The sequence below is a fragment of the Barbus barbus genome (genome assembly GCF_936440315.1).
Source record: "Barbus barbus genome assembly, chromosome: 7".
In the NCBI taxonomy this organism is placed as follows: domain Eukaryota; kingdom Metazoa; phylum Chordata; class Actinopteri; order Cypriniformes; family Cyprinidae; genus Barbus; species Barbus barbus.
Window position 1 is genome coordinate 9693194 of NC_136735.1, and position 27978 is coordinate 9721171.

Here is a 27978-nt window from a genome sequence, read left to right on the forward strand (position 1 = left end):
CTGATTAAAAACAAGCAAATAAAAAAAAAAAAAGCGATTACTTGTATTTTCAGAAGGAAATCGCTACAAACATTAGTAGCTGAAGTACACAGGCAGGTATTCAAAAGCCATTATCAGTTGGTTACATTTTGAATGCTGAATGTTATATTAATGTGAGTGAATACAGGATTGTAAAAAGAATTTTAATATTGAACGTCTTGATGAAATTAAACCCAAATGTAAAGCTTGTGCTAGTATCAAATTCTGTGTTGGGTCTGCAGTTCAGTTAACTGCAGAGCAGTCGAGAAGACTGTACAACACAATCGCCGCTAGATGACTCCAGTGTCCCAAAAACCTTTTCAAAGATCAAAGAGACTCAGACAAATGTGTCAGTTATTCATCAGCACAAACCCAGTTAATGAAATATAAAGAGTGTTAACTAGTTCACTTGTCATCCTGTAACTGAATATCACCCGTCCAAAGCTCCTTTACTTACTCAGAGGCCTAGTTAACTATGACTAGTTGGTCTGGTCATTATTAAAATATGGTTTGGATTTGCCAGAAACAAAAGGTTGTGCTTGAAATATCTCTTGGCTCTTCTATCTGGAATAACACTTCTGTAATTTATAATGATTTATTTACGTATTTTTTTATTTTAATTTTTAAGTCCATTTTATTTTTTTATGTACTTAATTTTGTTTGCACAGTTTTCAACATTTGTGTAGCATCTAACATGCATGAAAAAGGGAAATTAATAATAATATTAAGAATCTTAATTGGATTTTGTCAATACTTGCATTTTTAAAATATAAAATTTGGAAGTACATCCAAGGTCAAAGTTCAAATGTTCACAGGGTGAGTGTCCCACCAGATTGAAAACGTTACTACCTTTAATTTAATTTACTAAAGTAATTCAGCTGATTTAGACATCATTTGTGTTACATTGTTTTATGTTTGTGTATAAATGAATGGTAGGCCTATAATGCATTTAATATATTATCCAATCGATGTTTGTTTTGAGATGTATTGACACCATTGTGGAAAAATCAAAACACTTTAATGAGAATTTGTCACTGGTGTTAAAACCCTTGCTTTAAAAAAACAAAACAAAATTATATAAAAGTAAACAAAATTAGATTTAAGAAAGAACAAAAGTTAAGTCATTCTGCCTTTTTTCCTTATTAATAATGTCAAAATGTTAATAAATACTTTGAGATTTTGGGCATGACAGCTTAACAGAACTGATTTTCCCACCAAATGTATTTTTATTAATTTATATATACCTCCATTTGTTGCTGAATCCATGTGAGAGCTTCACTTATGCTGGTGTAAATTCCTGGTTTGCTTGCTTGTCCACAGCTCTCATCCCAGCTGGCTGCCCCCACCAATGTCCACCCAGACCCCTGACAGGCCAGCGGCCCTCCACTGTCTCCCTACAGACAGAAGACCAGGGCTTCAACTAAGGTGCAGATACATTTAAGAGTGCTTGCTTTAATAACAGTTATTGTAGTTTACTGTGATGTTACTCAGATGCAGTACCTGACATGTTCCAGCACCAGCCTCTGAGAATCCCGCACAGATGTTCCAGGAGGTCAGACCCAGTCTGCGACAGTCTTTTCTGGACAGTAACGGGACCTGAGCGGTATGTAGGGACACACTGGCCTCTCCTGCACGACACACACATGTGTATTCTGAAGATTTGACTTAAAAATACACACAGTTCAAAGCAATATCAACATGTCTTCAAAAGCTGTGAAACTTGTTTAGTACAAGCATTTACACAATAAATAGCAGCCATTCAACTTTTTCTCTATTAAGTGCCCTTAAAAGTGTACTAACACTCACCACTATTCACTGTGGCTCCCCAGCCTGAGATCAAACACATCTGTCCATCCTCAAAGCTCTCGCCATAACTGGGCAAACAGATGGGTACTACTTGGTCTGGGACGGGAGGAAAAGGAGATGTATTGTTGTAAAACCATGATAATATTCCCATTTAAAAATCGATTTAAACAAATATTTAAGCCCATGGCGAGAAGCAAATCCTTACCATTGAAAGACAGAGGTAGTTTAAGCTTTATTAGAGCTATGTTGTAGCTGAGTCTTCCTGGCCTGTAGTTGGCATGGTAGATGATTTTCTCCACAGAGAGAGTTCCAGTTCCGCCCAATGGCTGGTCTATTATCCCAGCATACACGGCCCATAACACCGGCTGAGCAAAGCTTTGAACAAAAATAATCACAAATTTGTATGTACTGGACCATCATAAACTAATCTGGACGAGCCCAGAGCTGGTATTAACTCAGCTGGATCAATATCAGATCAACATAAACTAGTCTGGACCAGCACAAAACCAGTATAAACCAGTTTGGACTGGTACCAGATCAGGATAAATGAGTCTGGACCACTAAAGAACCAGCATGAGTCTAAACCAGTATAGAATTGTGTAAAGAGTAGTGTAAACCAGATACAAGTGTAAACCAATCTGGACCAGCACCAGACCAGCATAAACCTAACCGAGCGGACACAAAATCAGTATAAACCAGACCTGATCACCATCAGTCCTAGCGCAGAACCAGTATAAACCAGTCTGGACCAGCACCATATCAACATAAGCCAGTCTGGACCAGCACATAACCAATATAAACCAGTCTGGACCAGCATCCAACTGGCATAAAACAATCTGGACCAGTGTCAGAACATTATAAACCAGTCTGAACCAGCACAAAACCAATATAAACCAGTGTGGGCCAGCACAGAACCAGTATAAACCAGTCTGAAATAGCATCCAACTAGCATAAAACAATCTGGACCAGCACAGAGCCAGTATAAGCCAGTCTGGACTGCCATCCAACTAGAATAAAACAGTCTGGACCAGTACCAGACCATTATAAACCAGTCTGGTCTAGCATCCAACTGGCATAACACAGTCTGGAACAGTACTAGACCATTATAAACCAGTCTGGACCAGCACAGAACCAGTATAAACCAGTCTCAAGTAGCATCCAACTAGCATAAAACAATCTGGGCTGCATTTCCCAAAAGCATCCTAAGCTTAAGTACACCACAGACCCATTGAAACCAATGAACCTATGATCAACATAGGCTTATGATGCTTTTGGGAAACGCAGCCCTGGATCAGCACAGAACCAGCATAAATTAGTCTGGACTACCATCCAACTAGAATAAAACAGTCTGGACCAGTACCAGACCATATAATCCAGTCTGGACCAGGACAGAACCAGTATAAACCAGTCTGAAGTAACATCCAACTAGCATAAAACAGTCTGGACCAGTACCAGACCATATAAACCAGTCTGGACCAGCACAGAACCAGTATAAACCAGTCTGAAGTAACATCCAACTAGCATCAAACAGTCTGGACCAGTACCAGACCATATAAACCAGTCTGGACCAGCACAGAACCAGTATAAACCAGTCTGAAGTAACATCCAACTAGCATAAAACAGTCTGGACCAGCACAGAACCACCATAAACCAGTCTAGACTAGCATCTCACTAGCATAGCACAGTTTGAAATAGTACCAGACAATTATAAACTAGCATCTAGCTAGCCTAAAACAGTCTGGACCAGAGCCAGACCTTTATAAACCAGTCTGGACTAGCATCTGACTAGCATAAAACAGTCTGGACCAGTACTAGACCATTATAAACCAGTCTGGACTAGCATCTAGCTAGCATAAAACAGTCTGGACCAGAACCAGACCTTTATAAACCAGTCTGGACTAGCATCCGACTAGCATAAAACAGTCTGAACCAGTACCAGACCATATAAACCAGTCTGGACCAGCACAGAACCAGTATAAACCAGTCTGAAGTAACATCCAACTAGCATAAAACAGTCTGGACCAGTACCAGACCATTATAAACCAGTCTGGACCAGCACAAAACCAGCTCAGACCTGTTTTTTGCAGCAAGGATGACAGGATACTCACCCGTACACACAGTGCGCAGCAGTGAGAATCCAGCGCTCACTGATGACTGATCCTCCACACAGTTGCTGGTTCTGGTAATGCAGGCTGACCTGCCACGGGACCAGCCCAGACCTTGACTCGTTCCCTCCCACAATACGACTGCGGGCGCCTGGCCTGGAGCCACATTCTACACCGCAACACACAAACTGGATCTGAGTGGAAAACTCACTGACACCATGCAAAAATCACCAAACTTTAGTTTTGCATCACAGCAAAATAGTTGGAGAAAATAGTTATTATAAAATTGCAATAGTATTAGTTTTCACTGCATTTTTTGATCAAATAAATGCAGCCTTGGAGAAGAGAGAGAGAAAAAAAGAAAAAAACAATCATCAAACACTCACCTATACACTTGACAGCAGTCACTACACCAGAAGTGCATTGAGTTTTTCTGGAATAATAGAAAATACACTTTTAGTGCCGTCTGTGTTCTGGTTTCATTTCTATGCTTCCATTTCCCTTTGTATTAAAAAAGCAAATCAACTCTTGTCTCGTTTCATTTCAGTATGGAGTCAAGATGGCTTTCTTTAAGACAGAGTCTGCTCAAAACCACTTCTCAGCTGCCAAAAAAAGGCAGTTCATGCATCTGAAGGTTAGAGATCTCACAGCTTTGGGACCTAGAGACAGTCCTGACTGCTTTATCAGGAACTGAAGACACTTCTGAACATCAATATATCTACAGAAGCACTTCAGATTGTTTGGAGTCAGTATTGAACAATCTGTCATGCAGTGCGTCAGTCACTGGACTCATCTTATTTGACAGTCTTTAGCCTGAATAACACTTCCTCAGGCTCGAGTCAGTTTGATTTAGATCTGAGAAAAAGAGTGACTGTAATGCTCATTTTTAAGCTAAGGCACAAGTGCTGTCAATATTGGTTGATTGCTTTTTAAAAATGACATTCATGGTAATTAAAACATGTTAATTTTGAATTAGACATGAAAAGAAACTGTATGAGTTCAGTAAGGGAGTCATTTGTGACCTTAGTAATGATTCTGACACTGGCTCGATGATTCTGATTCAAATCACTTAAAGGAATAGTTTCACCAAAAACCATCAATTTGGTGAAAATTTGATCACCCTCAGGCTATTCAAGATGTAGAAGAGTTTGTTTCTTCATTGGAACAGGTTTAGAGAAATTTAGCTTTACATCACTTGCTAATCAATGAATCCTTTGCAGTGAATGGGTGCCGTCAGAATTAGTGTCCAAACAGCTGCTAAAAACATCACAATAGTCCACAAATAATGACTCCAGTCTATTCATTAATGGCTGGTCAAGCAAAAACCTGTTTGTAAGAAACATGCATTTTAAGGCATTTTAACCTTATCACTAAAATACCTCCATAATCCATAATAACGCTTCATCCAGTGTAAAGGTCCATCCCCTGTTGTCCTCTCATATTAAAATCCACAGACATATTTGTTTAGAACTATTTTGGACTGTTTTCACTTTTTTCGCTTGGTCTGTGCATATTTCTCTTCTGGTTCAGACAAGATGACTTTTTCACTGAAGAAAGCAATATTATGGGTAAAGGTCACATATTTTGATTGGAAGGATTTAAGTAAAAAAAAAAAAACTTAATGGATTTGTTTATTACAAACACACAGCTTTTCACTTTACAAGACTTTGATGGACTGGAGTCTTGTGGAATACTGTGATGTTTTTATCAGCTGTTTGGACTCTCATTCTGACGGCACCCATTCACTGCAGAGGATCCATTGCTGAGAAAGTGATGTGATAATACATTTCTCCAAATCAGTTCTGATGAAGAAACAAGGGTTAGCAAATTTTCAGCATTTTTTTTTTTTTTTTTAACTGTTCCTTTAAGTAATTTGAATCAGAATCATCCAGTCAGTGAATCATTCAGAGTCATTACTATGGTCAGAAATGTTTAAATACTCATTTTGGCACTTTTGTTACCATTTAGTTTAGTCTGGAGCCCTGAAAACTACTACTAATGATGGTTTACCTGAGGTGTGAAGAGTTTTGGATCTTGAAGTTGTCTTGAAGGCCTGTTTGGTTGATATTAAGAGCCACTAGATTATTCTGAAAGACCGCTTCAATGGAGGAGATGGAAACATCAGTTGAGCTCACGTAGCTATAATCAGACAGAGGACAACAAAAGAGCAATCATTAGTCAAATGATACAATCGGGAAAAGGTTTGAATCGAGTGTGACTTGGCTGTAAAATCAAAACAATTACATGAAAGCAAGAGCACTGAGTTCTTTCACACTGATATCATTTTATAGTTATTAAATGTTAAAATACACAAAACTATGCCCAACATAAGTGCTATTTCTCTGTCCCTCTCAATTTCACCCTTATTTATTTTCATTCAGAAGTTGTTACTTGTGAAAAGATGAAAGCAGTTGACTTTAGACGTGCTGATTAGTTCTCTTATTAAGGAGACGTGGCCTGAGGGACTGTAATCAGTCATTATTTTTGATCAAAACAACTACTAAATTCAAGTGCCAAGATGCCAAACATTAAGAATAGACCTCTGAAATTAAAAGACAGACAGAAGAATGCAGATGTTAAATGTAACATCTTGACCTAGTTGAGGTGAAACAGCGTTTGCAGTGATTATTTTTCTTTCATTTAATGGCAGACTGATTTTAATTGGATTAACTATGCAGGTAATGAGGCCACCGGGAACAGAGGCACGGTATAATTCCCAGATACCCACGGAGTGCAAGAAAACACACTCACACAAGAAAAGTATCACCATATTTCTGCATTTAAAAAGGGGAAATCCCTGCTTTGCTCTGGGTAATGAATTTTCCTTAAATAGCAGGCATGGGAGATGATAATATCGGCTCTGATGTTAGTCAGTGGAGATGAAGAGAAGAATTGCAGACCAAGGATCTGAAGTTACTGAGATCATAGTCTGGATCTTTCAGACCTGTCCCACTGAACAGGACACTGACGGCTGATACTGTAGATAGCAGAACCCTATGAAAATTACACCAAATTTGTGCTAACTTGCCATGCAAAGTTTTTATTATTAGATTTTTAAAAATGTATTATTTTCCAAGCTCTGAAATACTTTATTGGGTATACTTTATTATCCAGTAATTCACAAACAGCTGGAAAGGTCATTAATTCATTGGTCAAAAAGAGTAGGAACACTGAAGAACATTCGGCTCTTGAAACCAGAATTTAAAAATGTACAACATTTTATTATTTTTAAATTAAATAATTTTTATAGTTGATTTAGTTCATTTTAATCTATTGGCACTATTTTAAATTTATTGATGAGCAAAGGTTGAAAACAAGCAGCTTTATCATTACATCAGATGTAACAGACGGAAAAAAGACACAACTTACACACATCCAGCAGGCAAAAAGCTCAGTGAGGGTGCTCAATCACAAACGTCTGAAAAAGTCAGCAAACTAGAGTTCCAAAAGTAGAAAAATAATTTAATGCATGCGATCTTTCAAGCCATATGGTCTGTTGAAGAGCTGTTCACTGTCAGTGTTGCTGTACATGTATTCAGTTCTTTTTTTTTCTACTTTTGGATCTCTGGGGTGCCAAATTTTTCTTATGACCAGATATACCAGAGGAGTATAATTGTCTGATAGTATTGTAATTCTTTGTACCTGTTGTATCCCAGTTGTCTGCAGGCTACAGAGCCCAGGTGAGAATCCCAGCCTTCAGAGCACACAGTCCTCCATGAGCCCCTACTGAACACCTGCAGCACAGAGCTCCTGCCACTCACACGCACTGAGAGAGAGACAGGTTTGACATTAAGTAAAGATCATGTTCCATGAAGATATTCTGTAAATGTACTACTGTAAATATATCAAAACTTCATTTTTGATTAGTAATATGCATTGCCAAGAACTTCACTTGGACAACTTTAAAGGCGATTTTCTCAGTATTTAGATTTTTGCATCCTCAGATTCCAGATTTTTAAATAGTTGTATCTCAGCCAAATATTGTCCTATCATAATAAACCATACGTCAATGGAAAGCTTATTTATTCAGTGTTCAGATCATGTATAAATCTCAATTTCGAAAAACCGTGACCTTTTCAATGTAATTGCGTATTACATGACGTCACGAACGCGCATCACAGAACAGAGCAAGGCGAGCATTTGTGCTTATAAAACTTAAACTTTTTTATTCATTTTTTAAATGACCGATCGTTTCGCTAGATAACACCCTTATTCATCGTCTGGTATCGTTTAAAGCCCTTTGAAGCTGCACTGATACTGTCATTTGGACCTTGAACCGTTTGGGTCCCATTGAAGTCCATTATATGGAGAAATGTTTTCATCAAAAACCTTAATTTCTTTTCGACTGAAGAAAGAAAAACATGGACATCTTGGATGACATAGGGGTGAGTAAATTATCAGCAAAAGTTTTTTTAAAAGTGAACTAATCCTTTAAGACTGGTTTTGTGGTACAGGGTCACATATGTTGATTTTAAGGTCGGGAAGAGAAGAATAGGATCAACCCACCACAGTTGAGCTCGTCTTCTCCATCTCCACAGTCCTGGACTCCATCACACACAGAATTTCTGCTGATACACTGAACCGACGACAAACAGCGGAACTTTCCTGAGCAACTCTTCAGACCCACTGGAGGAAAAGAGATCCAATGCATGATGTGACAAACACACTCCTGTCTAAAGGAAGTTTACACAACCATCTGTTAGCAGTGAGCTGTCGTCATAGAGCAGGGTGGAGCTCATTAAACATTTACAGTTCCCACTGCTCAGGATGAGTTTCATTTAATAAGGAGGAAACTTACCTTCACACACACATATTTTCTTGCCATGGTGGGGAATTGCTTTTGACTTCTCTTGTCTATTACTATTACTATTTACTATGGAAATAAGCATTACCATCACAGGAATAAACTACATTTATATGAATACATCATCATTTTTTCAATTGAAGATGTCTCTGGACATCCCTAAAGGCAGGTTTGGTCAGATTTAAATAACCTCTGGGGGACAAAAAAAAACACAGACTCACCTCCCAAACCTACTCCTAGAACCAGAATCAAGACAATTAGCAATCCCAAGATGATGAGCAGAGCCAGCAATCTGCGAGACACATATTGCCAACACAAAGACTTCAAGTCTGATAGTCTTTCTCCTGAGAGACAGAGAGAGAGAGGGAGAGAGACAGCTGAATAAAATCAGTCTGCTAAAGGCCAGAGCTGCCAGCAGAGTAAGACTGATTAGATCACTGTTTGCACCTCAAGTGTCTGTCCTCTAACCCCTGTGTAACTGGCCGTGTAAAGCACACGCTGAAGACATTTTAGATTGTACTTACACAACGTAACACACCAAGAAAGCGAGAAGCCTGCTTACTGTCCAAGAAAGGCTGGACCTTGATGACGGGAACACCTGGGCTGGGTGGGATCTGAATGTTATGGGCTTTATACACAGGCAGTGGAGCCGACGCCACAGCGGGCAGCTCAACGGGGACGTGAGGGTCCTGCGTGTCTGGGTCGTAGAAGTGACTGGAATGGCTGTTTTGACTGCTGAAGGAACTCACATTGAACGTGGTAGGCGTCTCGACAACAGGAAGGTCCTCTTCTGTGACAGAGACTAACTCATGAGCACCAGATTCAGTGCCGTCCTCTACCGCATCCTGAGAACGTGCGAGAACAATGACAAATAAGAGACACTTTTAAATTAGACCATGGAAAATATTTGTTTGAAAGCTTAATGACCAAGTTATACATGCAAGTTTATTCATTGTTTAATGACAAAAAGCGAGTGCATGATTGATGGATAGCGTGACAGCAGAGGATACGTGGGAGCTGCTGTGATAGACACACCTTGTCAACCTTGATATAATTTAAAAGTGTCTGAGACACAAGGACACCCGCAAACACTGTGAGATGAAATACTGCTGGTCTTGCACCCTTACCCTCTCCTGTCGGCTTCCTCCCTGTGAAGCGGGCCGCTCTGTCTCTCCTGCTGTCTGGGAAGAAGCCATGACTCTGCTCTCGTCCTCTCATCTTCACTCCATCTTGGATGACAGTGACACCGATCCACTTAGGAAGTGAAAAAGTGATACTGGGAATCCAAGTAATCCTTGTCAGAAAGAATGAAGAATTAATTATTTCCCAGCGAGTCCAAATCCAAGTAACCGCCTGTGAAATGAGCTTTTGAGAAATTGAGGAATGAAGGGATACTTTAAAGGTGACTAACTAGAGCGCTACAGATCTGTCCTTCTGAGTGACTTCATATCTTATTCTTGTTCCTCTCTCTCTGCCACACCTGCTCTTGAGCTCAAAGTGACACCTGAGCAGGTGTGCAGCAGTGTTTTGTAGTATCACTACAGCTGTGGATCAGGTAATGCTGGACAGTCTCAGCTTCTGAGGTCCAGTTACACTGAAAGGTCAGACAGGAGCGCCAAGCACGAAAAGGTCATCAGTCTTTAGGCTGTTCCCTAATTAAACCTCCAGGACACATAATTATATCCATCAAGCACCTTGTGGGTAGATATGTGGGTTTTTTAATAGATTCAAATACAATTAAAAAACAACCTTTATTATGAAGAAAGTATTTTTAGTTTCTAAAAATTAGTTTTGATATTTTTATAGGGTGTTAAGTAAAAAAACAAAAAAAAAACATGGGTGTTCAGAGACTGTAATAAAGAAAAAAAGTAAAAGACTGAAAAAAAAAAAAAGAAAAAGTAAAACAAAAATACCCAAAATTATATTAAGGACACTGGAGTTGATAGATATATTTTTTTTCACTAAAAACATGAAAAAATATGATCAACATTTTTGAAAATTAATTTTTATTTATTTATTTTGTGTGTGTGCTTGAAGTCAGATATATCTAGGTGATCAGAGAATGGTGAAAAACCCACAATTTTATTCATATCAAAGAGTTTCTCAGTGTATTTTCTATTCTATAAAAAAATTAATTAAAATTCAAAAGCAAAGTAAAACATCTATACGTTCAGATATACAAAAGTATTTTTGAAATATTATAAACGCAATACTATTGGACATTAAAAATAGATACAAAAACAAAAATAAATAAATGGAGTAAGTAAAATATGTCTATATATGTTTGTAGATTATAACAAAAGAAAAAAATCTTGTTAGATGTCTGAATTAAAAAAAAAATTTTTTGGCATAATCTATTACTGTTTAGCATAGTAAAAATAAGCAGTAAGGCTCTATTAGTAATAAATATCCACCAAATCAAAACCAATGTTTAGTGTAAAGCAGGAAGCCATTTTATTGTGACAAGAAACCTACAGGCAGACAGAAACCCCTTTGTCTTAAACACTTACATATATAAATGTTTGGAAGCTCGATGATTGCAATTGTATACTCAAGCATATTCAACATGTAATGAAATACTTCATTATTGTTTTTAACTTCATGGTCATTAAATCAACAAATCATTGGATTTGTTCAGGTTGTTCATTAATGGGTTAACGCAATGAGTCAAAGAGACTGTCATTACATCAGTCTAATACTGAGAACCCTTGTTAGTTTTCCATCGTGCTCTGAGAGCTGTATCTGGTGTCCTGGTGAGTTGATGCGTTTCTGAGCCACATTACATCTTCAATGTGATTCTGGGACGGATGTCCCTAAAGCATCTGCCGCTGCCTGACGCATCGTCGCTCGGGCTTTTAGGCAGCTGTTCATGAGTCAGCGGTCTTCTCGATTGTTACGGGTGAAGTGGGCTCTGTTGCAGTGATGATTCACATGTTTGTGGATAAAGGAACTGATTTTTGCGCGGTTATAATCTCGCGCGCAGTCACGACTCCTGGGTAATCTGAGATGCGTTTGATTCCGCAGCCATAGCCAGAAACACCGCAGAGACCAGATATACAGTGGCATTTATAGTTTCAAAACTTTACTATTGCCTCCAGTGGAAGCACAACTAAATCCAGATCATTCATTTTCAGCCATGATGAACAACACACTGTTAATGGTGTATCTTATTAGTATCTCTCATGAAAAAGGTAACATGTATATTATGATTCGTTATATTCAAAAAGAATTCAGAAACAGTTCATTCAGCCTTGAAATGTTTCTGATCACTTATTAAAATATACATATTGGAGTGCATATTATGTGGGAGTGTGTCTTTATCTACACTTGTGCAAAATGTGCACAAACATATCCCCATATGTCTTAAGGACAATTCTACTAGCTGATAAATAAAGGAAAATAGTGTTGAAATTGTTACTTTTAGGGGTGAGATTAGAGCTAGTCTCTCAGAGTTTGCTTTATTTTATAAATATGTTCCCATATAGATAGCTATTAAAATGATTCATATCCGATCATTCTTTGAAAAGGGGTAGAGAAATGTTCTCTCAGTATCTCACCTTTCACTGAGGCCAGACAAACCGGTCTGACTTCGTACGTTTAGATTCATAGTCAGGTAGGCAACATCCCAAAGATAAAAAAGATGAACTAAAGCCTGAAGCTGCCAGCCCACCTGTACAAAAATAGTCCTGACCTGAGGCTTTGAATATGAGTCAGAATATTTTAGCTTCAGTGGACAATTAAGTACATAGGGCATTTAGGATAGTGGTTTTATACCATAAATATTAAATAGAATATGCATTAACCCTGTAAAGCCTGATATATGAAATAATAGTCGGAAAGATTTAATTGATTTGAAATAGAACCGTTTATTGAACCTTTAGCCAAAAAAAATAAAATGCATTTTTGTTGTCTTTTATGGCTCATGTTGTATGATGTGAGAATATGAATCTCATAATCAAGGAGGAAAAACAGCTCAGTTTTATTCAGAGGCCCAAACTGAGCAAACATATGCAATTTCTTGCAGATGTTATGTATACGGCCAAATCAAATTCTGATAGCTTGTAATGTAAATGGAGATCTTTAAGCATATGAGTTGTCCCAATAATGTCTTAAGATATGTATATGCTTAGTATTATGATCAAAGCTCTGTAGTTTTTATTGTCAGGGGAAAAACACAATACAATACATAACTGAGAATGTATGTATTGCACTTTTTTTTTCTTTTCTAAAATAAATAAATAATCAAGTAGCCTAAACCTAAGTTGTCATCTTGAAATATTACTTTTCACAGCAAAAAGACATGTAGACCTCGACCTGAAGGTGGACATTTTTACAATTATAGACTACTAACAGGCTTTTTACGTTCAAAAAAGTATAAAATGTCTTTCAGATAACAAAACACTCAGCCTATCAAATATGATACAGTAGGGTGAAATATGTAAATCAGCACAATTATAATATAGTTGGTAATTTAGGGGACGCATTAAGTCAATTACTGAGGCATTTTATTTATTGTTTTTGTTTGTTCAAGGGACACTTAAAATTTTATTTAAAACTATTTACTAGAGGGAAAAAAAAGAACAAAGCAACAGAGTGAATTTTCCATGGATAGACAGAATTAAAATTCAGAAAGACCTGACAGCGGTGACGTCAAACATCACCCATTCACGGCTTGACGTCACCGCCGACTGCGCTGGTGATTGGCTGATTCTGGAGCGCGTCTGTGCAGAAGGACCCCATTTCCGCAACACTACATCCATGATCCCCATAGACGTCTATGCATGATCCCTGTATAACATGCCATTTCTTAAGGAGTGCACAAACTGCGTCGTTTCTCAAAAATAAGATAAAGACAATAAATGCATACATTTATCTTCAGTATAAATCCATCATCTCCTCATACTCATACTTCCCAACGCAATCTGGATTTATTGAGGGTTCTCCTTGGTTTATAAGACGGATTCACGTTGATTTCCTCAGCCCATTCTCCTCTATCTGAATGCATGATAAATACAGCCCACGGCGGACACGAGCGTCGTCGTGATGTCAGTGGATTTTAGGTGCCCCCTCAGGATGCCTGAGTAGTTGCGCTCGCCGCCAATGAGCGTCTCCAGTGTGAATGTCCTTCATTTCTCTGTCTGGTTAGAGAACTTGCCATCACGGACCCTAATCTGGATTTAAATAGGAAAGAAACGCACCTCTCCGGTTCGCCGCTGCCCCTCAATCGCCTGACATTCTGGAGCGTCTAAAACAACTTTAACTGAGCGCGACATGGAGTGCCGAGTGCTGTCGATTCAGAGTCATGTCGTGAGAGGATACGTGGGGAATAAATCCGCATCCTTCCCGTTACAGGTGAGCATCGTTCATCCGAGGCGCGCGACGGCTGGAGCTGCACGATGCGCTCGTGATTAATGTTGTGTTGTGGTGCATGACAGCGTGCTGCTGCTGCTGGAGAAAGGAAAGGTCACATGGCCAATATTGCCTTGCATGCTGTTCTTGTGCAATTTGAGATATTTATGTAGTAAACTTCCCTTATACCAAATCTAGACTATTGCATTCCCAGAACTTGGCCTCTTATGCTGGTTGCAGTGATATACGAGGCTGAATTTAAAATATGCTCCTATTAATAGTAACTTGGTTAAATGATTGGCACAAAAACTTAAAGCTCTGGTTAAGAGGCTCGTGCTGTCAAAACACCGGCACGGTTAATTGCAACACGGCGGCTGTCACCAATGCCAGGAGTGTCGGTGACACTGCCGTTAATCATCACCAGAAATCATTGAATCCCGGTTTCTGAAAGATCATTTGGCATGAGGGATCGCGCCGCGTCCAAACCATTAAATGGGGCTCATTAGGTTTTGAAAGTCTCCAGCTGTCATCGTGCCATCAGAAAGCGGCTGTCTTCTTGTGGCTCGAGCCTTTCTTCTGCACGCTCGCGCCGCTGGCGTACCCCAGACTGACGTCACAGCTGGGACACTCAATTCCAGCGAAATCGTGACATTTTTCTTTCCAAGGCTCCTCCAGCCGTGTCTAAAACCCGCGCTCGCGCATCCTGCGTTTTAATGTTTCATCTTTAAACGTATGAGTCGGCGTGTTTCAGTGACAGAGAGTGCTAGCTAGATTAACTGAAATTGAGATTTATACATCATCTGAAAACTGAGATACAACTATTTGAAAATCTGGAGTCTGATGGTGCAAAATGTTTTAAAAAAAATCTGAATATTGAGAAAATTGTCTTTAAAGTTGTCCAAATTAAGTTCTTAGCAATGCATATTACTAAGCAAAAATTAAGTTTTGATATACTCATGGTAGGAAATTTACAAAATGTCTTTATGGAACATGATCTTTACTTAATATACTAATGATTTTTGGCATAAAAGAAAAATCTATATTTTTTTCCCATACAATGTATTATTGTAACTTTCATATATTCTAGATTCATTACATGTAAAGTAAAACATTTCAAAAGTTTTTTTTTGTTTTAATTTTGATGATTAGAGCTTACAGCTCATGAAAGTCAAAAATCCAGTATCTCAAAATATTAGAATATTTACATTTGAGTTTCATTAAATGACCATCACTACAGTATAAATTCTGGGTATCTCTTGTTCTTTGAAACCACAATAATGGGGAACACTGCTGACAGTCGATCCAACAATACAGGCGAGCTGAAGGCTCAATAGTGCCTCAGCAGAGCCACAGTATTGAGTGCATAAATGAACATACTTTAAAGAACTTGAACTTTTCTGTTTTGCATATCCTTTTTTTTGATTGATCTTAGGAAATATTCTAATATTTTGAGATACTGGATTTTTGACTTTCATGAGCTGCAAGCTCTAATCATCAAAATTAAAACAAAAAAACTTTTGAAATGTTTTACTTTTCATGTAATGAATCTAGAATATATATTAAAGTTTCACTTTTTAAAATAAGTTACAAAGGAAAATGAACTTTTTCATGATATTCAAATTTTTTGAGATGCACCTGTGTGTGTGTGTGTGTGTGTGTGTGTATATGTGTATATAAATATATATTAGTGCTGTCAATCAATTAAAAATGTAATCACAGTCCTGGACTGTGATTATTCACGATTAATCGCAAATTTAAAATACTAGTTGAAATACTGTTGAAATAAAGGAATGCATGACAAACTAGTTTAAGGAAACAGAACCTTTCACATCTCTGCCAGATATGAGACATAATCCTTATTATTCTTTTGTTTTAATTCAGCCATTATCAGCCTTTATACTGGCAATAAAACGTTTACCAAGCCACATCGCTTCAATCCCAGTACAGATTTACCCAACTATTATCAAAAGTATTTCTAAATGAATGCAACAAAACATAAAAAAAAAATTAACTAATAATTAACTTAATTAAATTTTTTTAGATTAATCGCATGTGTTAACGCGTTAACGTTGACAGCCCTACTGTTTACACAACGGATGGAGCCTAACAGAATAGAAACTGCTCAAGTTACCAAATGCATTGGATGCACATACAATGGTTAACCATCTAAATGTTAATAATTTCACATTGCATAATAATAGTTTATAGAAGGGGTGGCCAACATTAGTCCTGGAGAGTCACCGTCCTTATCAAATACACCTGAATAAGCTAATCAAAGTTTAAGGGTTACTAGAAAGTTAGAGGCAGGTGATTTTTTTTTTTTATGGAGGTTGGAGCAAAGCTCTGCAGGACTGTGGCTCTCCAGGACCGATGTTCGCCACCCCTATATGGTTCTGTGTAAGTATATTATGTGTTCTTATTCTGACTAGCACAGGCCCGTGTGATAATTGCTTTGAGTCTTTTAATGTAACTGTGTTACTCTCTGAATGAGCTTTTTCTCATGTTTGAAGTGTGTGTGTGTGTGTGTGTGTGTGTGTGTTTCAGGTCTTGGGGTTTGAGGTGGACTCGATCAACTCTGTTCAGTTCTCCAACCACACAGGTAGGCTGACACACACATTCTGCTGATTTTTGGATAACAGCTTGTCTCTGTGAAACAATGCCATTTGAAAGCATTTTAGATCAAAGTAGTTACGTGGTTCACTTTAAATAAAGTGTCTCGAAGTCTGCTTCTATTGTCCTCATTTGTAAAATCTGCTGAATTATTAAGTATAAAGGTAAGTATTTAAAATGTTGTGAAAGCATATTTGTTATTTTGATGTCACACATGCACTGATGAGTAGAATTTGTTACATAATTAGGGCCAGATGGAATCTTTTTTGAAAATTTGTTAAAAAAGAACAGTAGGAGTTCATTTTATTATTATTAGCTTTTTTGTTAGATTAGGAAGTTAATTTTGAGCTGTGTGCGAGTAGAAGAGTGCAGTTAGTGAGCTGTCCTCCTAATAAACCAAGCACTGCTCCCTGTACTTCAAGAGATTAGGAATATTGTGATACGTTTTCTCATTTTTGGATAGTGCACTTCAAATCTGATCCTTTAAAACATATCTATTATGTTCTGATTGAGACCTTTTTGCTCAAGAGCAGAATGCTGCTGATTTTTTTTGTTCATTTTTTTTACTGCTTCTCATGCTCTCCTACATGACGCAAAAGGTTTTTTATTGCTAGTGGGGGAAAAAACACGAAAAATATGTGTACATGACTTATGTGTTATATTCCAAGTCTTTTGAAGCAGTAAGTTCATAAGAATGTTTTCTGGTTCATGATTTGCACTTAAGTTGAGCCTTTTAAATGAATCCGTTTGCTGAATTCACAAACTTGGTCTGAATGATTTGTTCATAAATCGGACTGATCCGGTTCTTAAGTAGGGTTGCAAAAGAAGTGGAGAGTTTCTGGTAATTTTCCAGTCATCCAGTCATTTCAATTTGGGAAACTTTCTAGAATTTTTTTTGAAAGTTTATGGAAATTTACTGGACATTTTCCACCCCTTTGCAACCCTGTTTTTAAATGCTCAGTAATGACTTAAATTTTCTTAAATCATGTCACACAAAGCTATTTTCATGGGTAAATCCAGTCATTTCAAGTGGGAATTTTGCATAAGGGTTAATGATATTTCCATGCAGATTTTGCAACAAATTCTAGTTGGTCACATAAATTTTCCACGACGATGACCAACAGAAAGGCTTGGCTTGAAAGTGACTTCTGTGTGAGCTGTGCTTCATCATACATCGCTGCACTATTGACAATAGACAATGGACCCTTTTTTGCTCACAAAATTTTAATGTGACCATACCTTGACTTCAGAAGACTTGGAACATTGTGCATGATTCATACAGGCTACCTGTTTTATAATGGCGATTTGCATCTTCCTCTTCCTGTTCATTTACATTTCATTATGAATGAAAATTGCATCCTTTTAATTTTTTCTGAACTGTCCCTTAAAGAAGTCTGTGTGAAAAAGAAAAAATGATATAGTACTAGAAAAGTTCTATCTGGTGACCCAGAACTGCTATACACAGGTGTCGCATGTTTATCCATCACTGCTAAACTTCCCAAACACAATTTCTGGGCCAGCTTCTTATAATGCATCCCGTTTCAAAGCACGTAAGTAGAATAACCCTAACTGGCCTCGGATCAGTGGTCTACACAACACGTGGCACAACCTGCTGTAGGCTGTTGCCCTGTGACTGGCCTCCCTTTCTGCTTGGATGCTTTCTTCTCGTCAGGGCCGCAACGTTGTCTTTAGCCATTTGAGTTGTGTGTTTTTTTTTTTTTTTTTTTTTTTTTAAGCATTTAAGCCTATAGATGGAGGACACAGACTCGTGTGCTGCTGGCATACTTACAGTAGTTTTCCCAAACCAGCGGCTAACTGAGTACCAGGAGTCTGTGTGCTGCACTGTGGAGAGATTCTCAACGGGATTTTGTTGTAGTCATGTAGGTATGTGGTTTAGGCCTGTGGACCACATTAGGCCTGAATTTGTATGTATAATGAGTCTTTAGCAGTCCCAGCAGCACTGTTGTTTCAGCACGTGGCTAATTGAAATCATGGGTAACTGGTTTAGAGTGAATGGATGGGGAGTTTGAAGGGCCAAATCATCTGAAAAATGAGGCTGAATAAAGTAGTGCTGTGTTTGTTGTCATGTCCTTGATCATTTATTTCTTGGGCAATACTAGATACTTCTGGAGCTTAGAAGGTACACTAGACTTATCTGTCTTGCTCTTTTTCCAGATGATTCAAGCTCGTCTCAGTGTCCATGATGTTAATTTTAAGCTGAAGAGAAAAATGTTCTGATTATAATTCAGCATTTGAGTCATCTTAGGCCAGAAGCAGTATTATGTTTCCATTTATAAATCAAAAATGTTTAATTTACCTTTTTATAAAATAATTTTTTTGGTAGGAATGCAATATATTGGCACAATATTGGTTATTTAATGTTGGCAGTTTGATCATTATTGGCTGATATTGGATATTTCCCTGATCTATTATTATGAGCCCTTTTTCTAATTCAATTTTTTTTTTCTGTATGGAATATTTGTCCATTTTCTGCTGCTCAATATAATGCTGTGATGGCAGAATTTGCTTGAAGTATACAAACTATTTTCATTTTTTAGTAGTGTAAATTTATTTATTTTTAATAAAAAAGGTTTATACATTTATTATATCAGCCATTTATTGGTTATTGGGCATAAAATACAGCTCAAAAGTTTGTAAGTCTGTAAGTTTGTTGCTGTCTCTTATGCTTAACAAATCTGCAATTAAAAATACAAATGTGAAATATTATTATAATACAAAATAACTGCTTTTTGTTTGAATATATTTTAAGATGTAATTTATTCCAAATATTTTTTGGAAACCTTAGTTAAAAAAATAAGTCAGGATTTGAAATTTAAAAAGATTTATTTGAAATTGTTTAATATTTTTTGCAACAACATAAAACACTTGATCAATTTAATGCTCCCTTTGTTGGAAAAGTAAAATTTTCGTAAAAAAAATAAATAAAATGGATAAAAATAAAAACGTACTGAGCCCTAACTTTTGACTGGTAGTAATTATTGGTGTATCGTTGATGCATCCTTTTTGTTTTTCAAATTAGTTTACTCGTTAGTTTATAGAGGTGATAGTGTCCACTGACCTGTTAATTGGCCATCTCTAGTCAATGTACAAACATTTTTCTGAATCATCAGACTGAGCACTTGTTTTTCTTCCAGCCACGTTTGGAATAAATTTCTTACTCAAGACACAGCATGTGTTAGTCATAAGTAATAGTTTTTTTGGTAATCGGCATCTGAAAGTACTTTCTGCCTGTTGAGGTGACCGCAAGGTGATCTCTAGTCTCTAGGATTTCATAGTTTGACCTTGGGAATATATTTACAGATTGTGACGTTCGGACCTTCATCTGTTCACAACATCAGTGGGCGCTGCAAAGCCTTATGGGTAGAAACAGCATGCACCTGATCACACGGCAGCGTCTGATGGTGATTTGCTGTGAAATAGAGTATCTGCATGATACGTGTGTGTAAAGTTACTGGGATTAGGGAGGTTTGTGGTTGCAGAGTTGCGGCAGCAGGAAATGATGACGACAGACACCCGTCTTATCACAGATTCCCCTTTGCAGTCATCCTCTACCAAAAACACACACACACACACACATCAAGGCTACAATGATGCGTCTTTTTCATCCAGCCCCTCAGGCTTTCCTCTGTCCTGTTTCTTAGCAACAAGAAACATACCATGTGACCAGCTCGGTGACTCACCTGAATCGTGACATCACAGCTCCCGCAGCAACAGCAGTGGTGTCTGACGAAACGGTGGCGCTTCTGTCCGTAGCCCATAGACATGTGAGAGCAGGTGCAGGAAGTGTCATGTGACCAAACAAGATCTTCGTGCTCGTAGCGTCTCGAACATCAGCGGACGCTCTGCATCAACACTGGATTCTGAATCTGATTTCTGTGTATTTGATGTGTGATCTGTCTTTATTCAGGGTACTCTCACTGGAAGGGACAAGTCTTGACTGCAGATGAGCTTCATGTCCTGTATGAAGGGATCAAACTCAACAACGTCAACCACTACGACTATGTACTTACAGGTCAGTTCTTTGACTGCTGTTCATGCCACTACAACTCTGTCTGCACACTGCTGTGGATATTATTTGCATGCTCTTTTGAGCTGAGGGATTAAAAAATGGGATTATGTCATTTTGTGATGGCATAGAGCAATGGACATGGGCCCTGTGTGGGACCCTAGAGGCCCCCGGGATAGCCCGGTGCCATATCTAGAGATCATAATATCATAGAGAGGAAACACTTTTGTGTAGATATCTTCAGCTACAGGCAATTTGGGCTCTGTGTATTTCTAGAAAATAATCTATTGAGAGTTGGGGAAAGTGTGTTTAAACAGTTTACATTTCAGTTTCTTTAATTTAATTGCTGGAATTTTATATATACCAAACATAAACATTTTTGGCATAATATTTGTACAATATTTTCCCTTTTTTTTTTTTTTTTTTTTACAATATTTGTAAAATAGAGTATTTCACATTTTGCATAATTTTACAAAATTGCAATAATAATATTAATAATGTTAACTTTTTATATTTAATATTTATTATTTTTTATGTAATAGCAATTACAATAATTTGTAATAAAGTTTTATTCACTCATATTTCATCTCAAGCTTTGTAACCAGGTGCACTGAATTTTGATATATCTTTATTATTTAATTGCAAAATTGTTATCTTTTTTTGTAAAATATTTCTATACAATATCATTCAAAAGTTTGGGTTTTTTGAAAGAAGTCTCTTATGTTCTACAAGGCTACATTTATTTGATCAAAAATACTGTTAAACTGTAATATTGTGCAACATTATTACAATTTTTAAAAAAAACTTTGTTTTATTTTAAGATATTATAAAATGTAATGTATTCCTGTGAGGACAAAGCTGAATTATCAGCATCATTACTCCAGTCTTCAGTGTCATATGATCCTTCAGAAATCATTCTAAGATGCTGATTTGCTGCTCAAGAAACATTTCATATATTATTATTATCAATGTTGAAACAGTTGTGCTGCTTAATGTTTTAACTTAATGTTTTATGATAGATTTTCACAGCTTAGATTTAAAGTCTGGAACAAGAGTAAAATAATAAAATCTATATATAAAAATATAAAATAAATAAAGACGTGGCAAAATGTTTACAGTTTAATATGTTCAAATTAGATTTATTAAAAATCAGCCTGATTTATGAAAAGTGCCAGTCATTGAAGAAGCTCCCACAGGAGCCAAATTGCATTGGCAAGTGCCCCTTTTCTTCGAAATTGTAATAATCTAGTTGATTTGTTTGTCTTGTGCATCCAGTAGGTTTGTGTTGTGTGGAGTAAGAGAGGAAGTGACCACATCTCTCTCCCTCTCTAACACCGCTGCTAATCAGCACCGGGGGACCGCAGAGGACACATGGTCATAGAGCTGCAGGTCTCACATGAGCACCGCAGACTGAGATGTTGTGCTCTATTGAGTGTGATAGTGAGCGAGAAGTCTCTGGTGCATGGGCTCTCCTTTACCATCACCTTGAGAGGAGAAGCAAGAGAGGAAAGCTCAGAACGGGTAAAGAGGAAAAGGTGGAAAGGAGACCAAGAGGAAAAGGAGAAAGGAGAACATAGGAATAGAGAGCCATGTGAAGTATTTCTACATGGAGTCCAGCAGAGATATAGTTTACATTGTGTCTGTACGCACCCTTTAACACACTTTTAAACAGTAAAATTGTCCTTAGCTCCATCTAAACATAAATAGGATATAACAATGAGTCTGAAAAATGCGTATGTATGGGATTATTTTATTTTGCTTAAATGTAAATAGCTGTAGTTTTGTCGCTTATTGAATGTACACTACCATTCAAAAGATTTGGGTCAGTAAGTTTTTTTTTTTTTTTTTTTTTTTTTTTTTTAAGAAATTAATGCTTTTATTCAGGAAGAATGCATTAAATTGATCAAAAGTGGCAGTTTATAATGTTACAAAATATTTATATTCTTAATAAATGCAATTCATTTGATCTTTATATTCATCAAGGCATCTTGAAAACATTTGAATGATGGTAAGAAATGTTTTTTGAGCAGTAAATGAGCATGTTAGAGTGATTTCTGAAGGATCATGTGACACTGAAGACTGGAGAAAAATTCAGCTTTGCATCACAGGAATAAACTATTATTTTAAATGAACAATTATTAATAAATGTATTAATATTTCACAATATTATTGTTTTTACTGTATTTTTTATCAAAAATATGCAGCCTTGGTGAGCAGTAGTCTATTTACCCAGACTTCTTCAAAATCATATGAAAAAGGGTTTTTCTTGTATTGATGGCTTTACATAAAGAGTTGATTTTGGTGGTTATCAGTGCTTTGTGTTCAGAGCACTCATTCTGTATCCCACCTGTATATTGACCATGTCCTAGTGCCTAGGCTCTATTGGATCTTTGAACTGCTGCTGGTCCCTCCCGCATGCCTCTCTTACTAGTGGCTTGTGTTGTCGCAGTGCGATTCAGTGTGTGACACACTGTGACATCATGAAACAGTGAAGGTCAGATGAGTCACATATAAGAGTTATTTACCTGACAGGAGAGACCGAGCTGCCACATGACCAGAAGCTGGAGAGTGGCCCTGGAAGTTTCAGAGCTGTCCCAGCCCAAATAAATTTGGATATTTATGTCACTTGCTTTGATACAGTGCATGCTTTGATGTGTTCGACTTCCAAGTCTATCTGTTTAAAACTCACCTTACAAGGTGTATTTTGTGGTGTTCTGGTTCTTTTCAGACTGAAATAAAACCATTTCTGCAGGGATTTATGTGAAAGACACTATTTCACTTGCAAACTCACTGTATTGTAGTAATAACCACAGGTGGCCTGTATCGTTAAAAAAATTGCATCCACCTTAAGAGTTTAAAAATTCTCAGGCACAAAGAATGAAATTGACCTGTCACTCTTTGTGCCTCGTACTTGTGCTGACTGGTCAGTATATTTCAGTATATAGTAGTTGGTAAGAAAAAGTATTGATCAAAGCTCTGCTCTTTCCATTTCTGCAGGTTACACTAGAGATACATCGTTTCTGGAGATGGTGGTTGACATTGTTCAAGAGCTGAAGAGGGCCAATCCTAACCTTGTATATGGTGAGTGTTTTTCAGTCTCTTTCATCCTATCTTAACATAAAAGCTGTATAGATTTTCTACATTATAAATAGTTTTTACAAGCATGTTTATACAATACTGTTAAAAAGTTAAGATGTTAAAAGTAAGAAATTCATACTTTTATTCAGCCAGGATGCGTTATGTCGATCTAAAGTGACAGCAGAGACATTTCTAATGCTACAATTTCTATTTCAAATTCATGCTGTTATTTTGAACTTTGCCGTTGAACAAAGAATCAAAACGTATCACGGTTTTCACAAAAATAAAGCAGCACAATTGTTTTCAACATTGATAATAGGAGATGTTTCTTGAGCATCAAATCAGTATATTAGAGTGATTTCTGAAGGATCATGTGACACTGAAGACTGGAGAAATGATTCTGGAAATTCAGCTTTGGATCACAGGAATAAATTACATTTTAAAATATATATGAATAGATATTTAAAATTGTAATATTTCTTGATATTGCTGTTTTTTTTTATCAAATAAATGCAGCCTCGGTGAGCATAAGAGACTTCTTTCAAAAACATTAAATACTTTTAGTCTTTGCGACCCCAAACGTTTGAACGCTAGTGTACATTAATCTTGTACATTAAAGTATAACTTGTTTTACTGTGTTTTTCTCAGTTTGTGACCCTGTCTTAGGTGACCATGGTTCAATGGTAAGTTTACTTGTTCCTCTCATTCAGAATTTGTTTTGTTTGTTTTTGTCTTTTGTCCCCCTCTGTTCATTATACAGAAAACAGAATTTGGAAAATGTGACATTTATTTCTCATAGTACTCTGTTTTTGCAGTATGTTCCTCAGAATCTCCATCCCGTGTACAAGAATAAAGTGGTGCCTGTGGCCGATATCATCACACCCAACCAGTTTGAGGCTGAGTGAGTAGAATAACCTCCTCTTAATAGCTTTGTGTGTGTTATTTTGTGATTGGATGTTTCTGTGCTGCAAATGTCAAACCTCTAGCCCCTTACCTGCTTTAGTAAGATTACTGAGAGAAGAGTGATATTGTAGTTCCCTCTAGTGGTCCACTGTGGATGTACCCATGAATCTTCAGTGCCTAACAGCTGTTCACATCACACTGGTGTACCATCAACTCTTCTAAGTCCATGTTCTTTATTCCAGGTTGTTGACAGGAAAGAATATCAGCACAGAGAAAGATGCTGTTGAGGTGAGTTTAAATACATACATGAGAAATGGCCCTCATAATAGCCTTTAAAAATGGAAAGCAGAAATAAATGTTTGAATATAAATTATATACACTAAAACTAATTGCACTTTGTGTAATCATTTTCTACTCATAACTGTTTTAAAATCATTTAAAATCAATTTTTATACCATTTCCTTGTTTTTATTGTTGTGATTATTATTTTTTAATGTCTATTTCACTACCTTTTATGTAAAGCACTTTGAATTACCACTGTGTATGAAATGTGCTATATAAATAAACATGCCTTGCCTTGCTGCAAATGATACCCCCCCCACACACACAATTTTAAAAGTTTATTATTATTATTTAAAATATATTTTTGTATTACTTTATTATGTATTATCTTATTATATATTATATATTTTATTTATTGTCTCTGACCGTGTGTGTGTGTGTGTGTGTGTGTATTCAGGTGATGGACCTGCTGCATAAGATGGGTCCAGACACCGTGGTCATCACCAGCTCTGATCTGCCCCCTCGTCTCGGAGACAGATTCCTGGTGTCTTTTGGCAGTCAGCGCATTTGTAAGTGTGTGCACTTCCTGTGCAACTCAAAACTGCTTTGTCATGAATTTGAAAACATGTCAAACTGCTGAATAGTGGAAGATAATATCACTGTGTGCAGATTTGACCAATGACAAAATTTGCTATTATGAGAGCTTACTGGAATGCATTCAAATATTTTTATGTTAATGTCTTTTGTATTTATTCAAACCGCCTACATGGGATTGTGTAGCCTAGTGGTTAAAGATCAGGGTTGGTTCATGTATGATAAGTTCTTGTGACGAGGATGAAGAATGAAATAAGCATGTTTGTGCAGTGATGCCTGACGGTAAAAGGACGACCCAGCGGATCCGAATAGAGGTACCGAAGGTGGATGCTGTGTTTGTGGGGACCGGTGATCTGTTTGCTGCTATGCTGCTGGCTTGGACTCACCATTACCCAACAGACCTGAAGGTACAGCATATATTAAATCAGTGAGTCAGAAACGCATCACAGTGATCATGCAGCGTAGTAAGAAAATGCTGATCAAGTCTCTTTCTCTCTGTTCTTCTGTTCTTCGCAGACGGCATGTGAGAAGACCTTCTCTGTTATGCACCATGTCATTCAGAGGACTATATCTTATGCCCATGGTAAAACAACAGCCAAAAGCTGTGTATTTTATATGCATGTTGTAGGGTTGTCAATACACTTTCAGCATCAGGCGACATCAACAGCAAAAACTAGTTTAATAATAAACATTTATTTAAAAGATTAAACAATATAAACATTAACAAATTAAAAATGTGGCATGAGGCCTACAGTAAAATTCTGTCATCATTTACCCCAAGTTGATCTTCATGAATTTCTTTCTTCAGCTTCAGAAGAATGTGTGTAAAAAGAAGTCATTGACTTCCATAGTATTTTTTTCCCCATACTATGGAAGTCAGTAGGGTCCATCAACTGTATGGTTACCCACATTCTTCAAAATATCTTCTATGTTCAACAGAAGAAAGAAGGTGAATAAATACTTTTAGGTGAACTATCCTTTTAAGTAAAAACGAAGAACAAAAATACAAATGAGTGCTTGAAGTTTTTCAGGTATCTTGCATCAGTATAAAGTATCAAAATCCATTAAACGTTCAAAAATTGGGGAGAAACTACTACAAAGTGCTTATATAATATACTTATATGCAATTATATTCAATATTTCTAACTAATTAAAATGTTAAAATCCCAATCATAGGATATTTACTTGTTCACTTACATCGGTTTACAGTTATGGCCATTGAAAAGACTAAGCATGTAATTCAGATATCACTATCACTGTTTATGTATAAACATTACCGTTCAAAGATTTGGGGTCAGTAAGATTTTTATTTTTTTGTAAAGAAATTAATACTTTTAAGCAAGGATGCATTAAATTGATAAAGTGAGAGTAAAGACATTTATAATGTTACAAGAAATTTATAGTTCAAATAAATGCTGTTATTTTAAACTTTGTATTCATTAAAGGTCTTGGGGGGGGGGGGGTATATATACATTTATATGTATAAAAAATATATGTATATAATACAGTATGTAATACAGCTTCCACAAACAATATTAAGCACTATTTTCAACATTGCACACTCACAAGTTTCTTGAGCAGTAAATAATCATATTAGAATAATTTCTGAAGGATCATGTGACACTGAAGACTGGAGTAATGATGCTGAAAATTCAGCTTTGCTATAACAGGAATAAATTACATTTTTTTAAATATTCAAATAGAAAACAGTTATTTTAAATTGTAATAATATTTCACAGTGTTACATATTTTAGTGTATTTTTGATCAAATAAATGGCGGTTTTGGTGAGAATAAGAGACTTCTTTCAAAAACATTAAAAGATCTTACGGACCCTAAACTGTAAGCCGTAGTGTAAATGAATGATCTCTCGTGTATTTTCAGAGATGGCAGGTCCTGGTAGAAGACCCAGCCCGGCCCAGCTGGAGTTACGGATGGTCCAGAGTAAAGCTGACATTGAGGATCCAACTATAGTCATGGAGGCCACTGTTCTATAGAGCCGCCACACGCCACATCTCATCCACACATCTCACCCTCCACTCACAACTGCACAATGTATAGATGTTGTACATTTTGATATGTAATGTGACATTGCCTTAGAATCTCAGCCAGAGCACAACAGTTCCATTTCCAGAGATTCAGCAGGGTACAGCCAAACAAGCGAGAGGGAGAGAGCCATTGTGCTCCGAGAGAGTGTAACGCAGAGAAAAGAGGCGGGAAAAGAGATGATCAGCCTCTCTCATTCACACTATTTTGTGCATCTTCACCATCTCTGTCTCTCTCTCTCTCTTTCTCTCGAAGCTCCTCAAGAACTCCGGTTCGTCCTGCACATAAAGCCCAGTCACTGACATTTCCAGACCAGGTCAGTTATGTAACTAAACTGCCATTGATCTAGTGAGGACCA

At 37.1% G+C, this 27978-nt stretch overlaps 2 protein-coding genes across 2 annotated transcripts; one reads left to right on the forward strand and one right to left on the reverse strand.

Moving 5' to 3' along the window:
• Positions 1 to 265: 265 nt before the first annotated feature.
• LOC306872308 (transmembrane protease serine 3-like) lies at positions 266 to 13493 on the reverse strand (the record flags this gene model as incomplete). The annotated part of the gene is made up of 14 exons (XM_079420813.1): positions 266 to 334; positions 1263 to 1412; positions 1519 to 1636; positions 1815 to 1920; positions 2030 to 2199; positions 3933 to 4098; positions 4316 to 4362; positions 5940 to 6068; positions 7572 to 7695; positions 8436 to 8555; positions 8955 to 9077; positions 9296 to 9578; positions 9769 to 9987; positions 13374 to 13493. The coding sequence occupies 14 exons, from the start codon at positions 13491 to 13493 to the stop codon at positions 266 to 268; spliced, it is 1944 nt and encodes a 647-aa protein (XP_079276939.1).
• A 302-nt stretch (positions 13494 to 13795) lies between these two features.
• Positions 13796 to 27977, forward strand: pdxkb (pyridoxal (pyridoxine, vitamin B6) kinase b). Its single transcript, XM_079421217.1, has 11 exons — positions 13796 to 14085; positions 16627 to 16681; positions 20621 to 20725; positions 23717 to 23800; positions 24446 to 24480; positions 24613 to 24698; positions 24943 to 24988; positions 25440 to 25551; positions 25847 to 25983; positions 26093 to 26159; positions 27459 to 27977. Exons 1-11 carry the CDS (start codon positions 14005 to 14007, stop codon positions 27569 to 27571), a joined length of 921 nt encoding a protein of 306 aa, XP_079277343.1. The 5' UTR covers positions 13796 to 14004; the 3' UTR covers positions 27572 to 27977.
• The last annotated feature ends 1 nt before the right edge of the window (position 27978 follows it).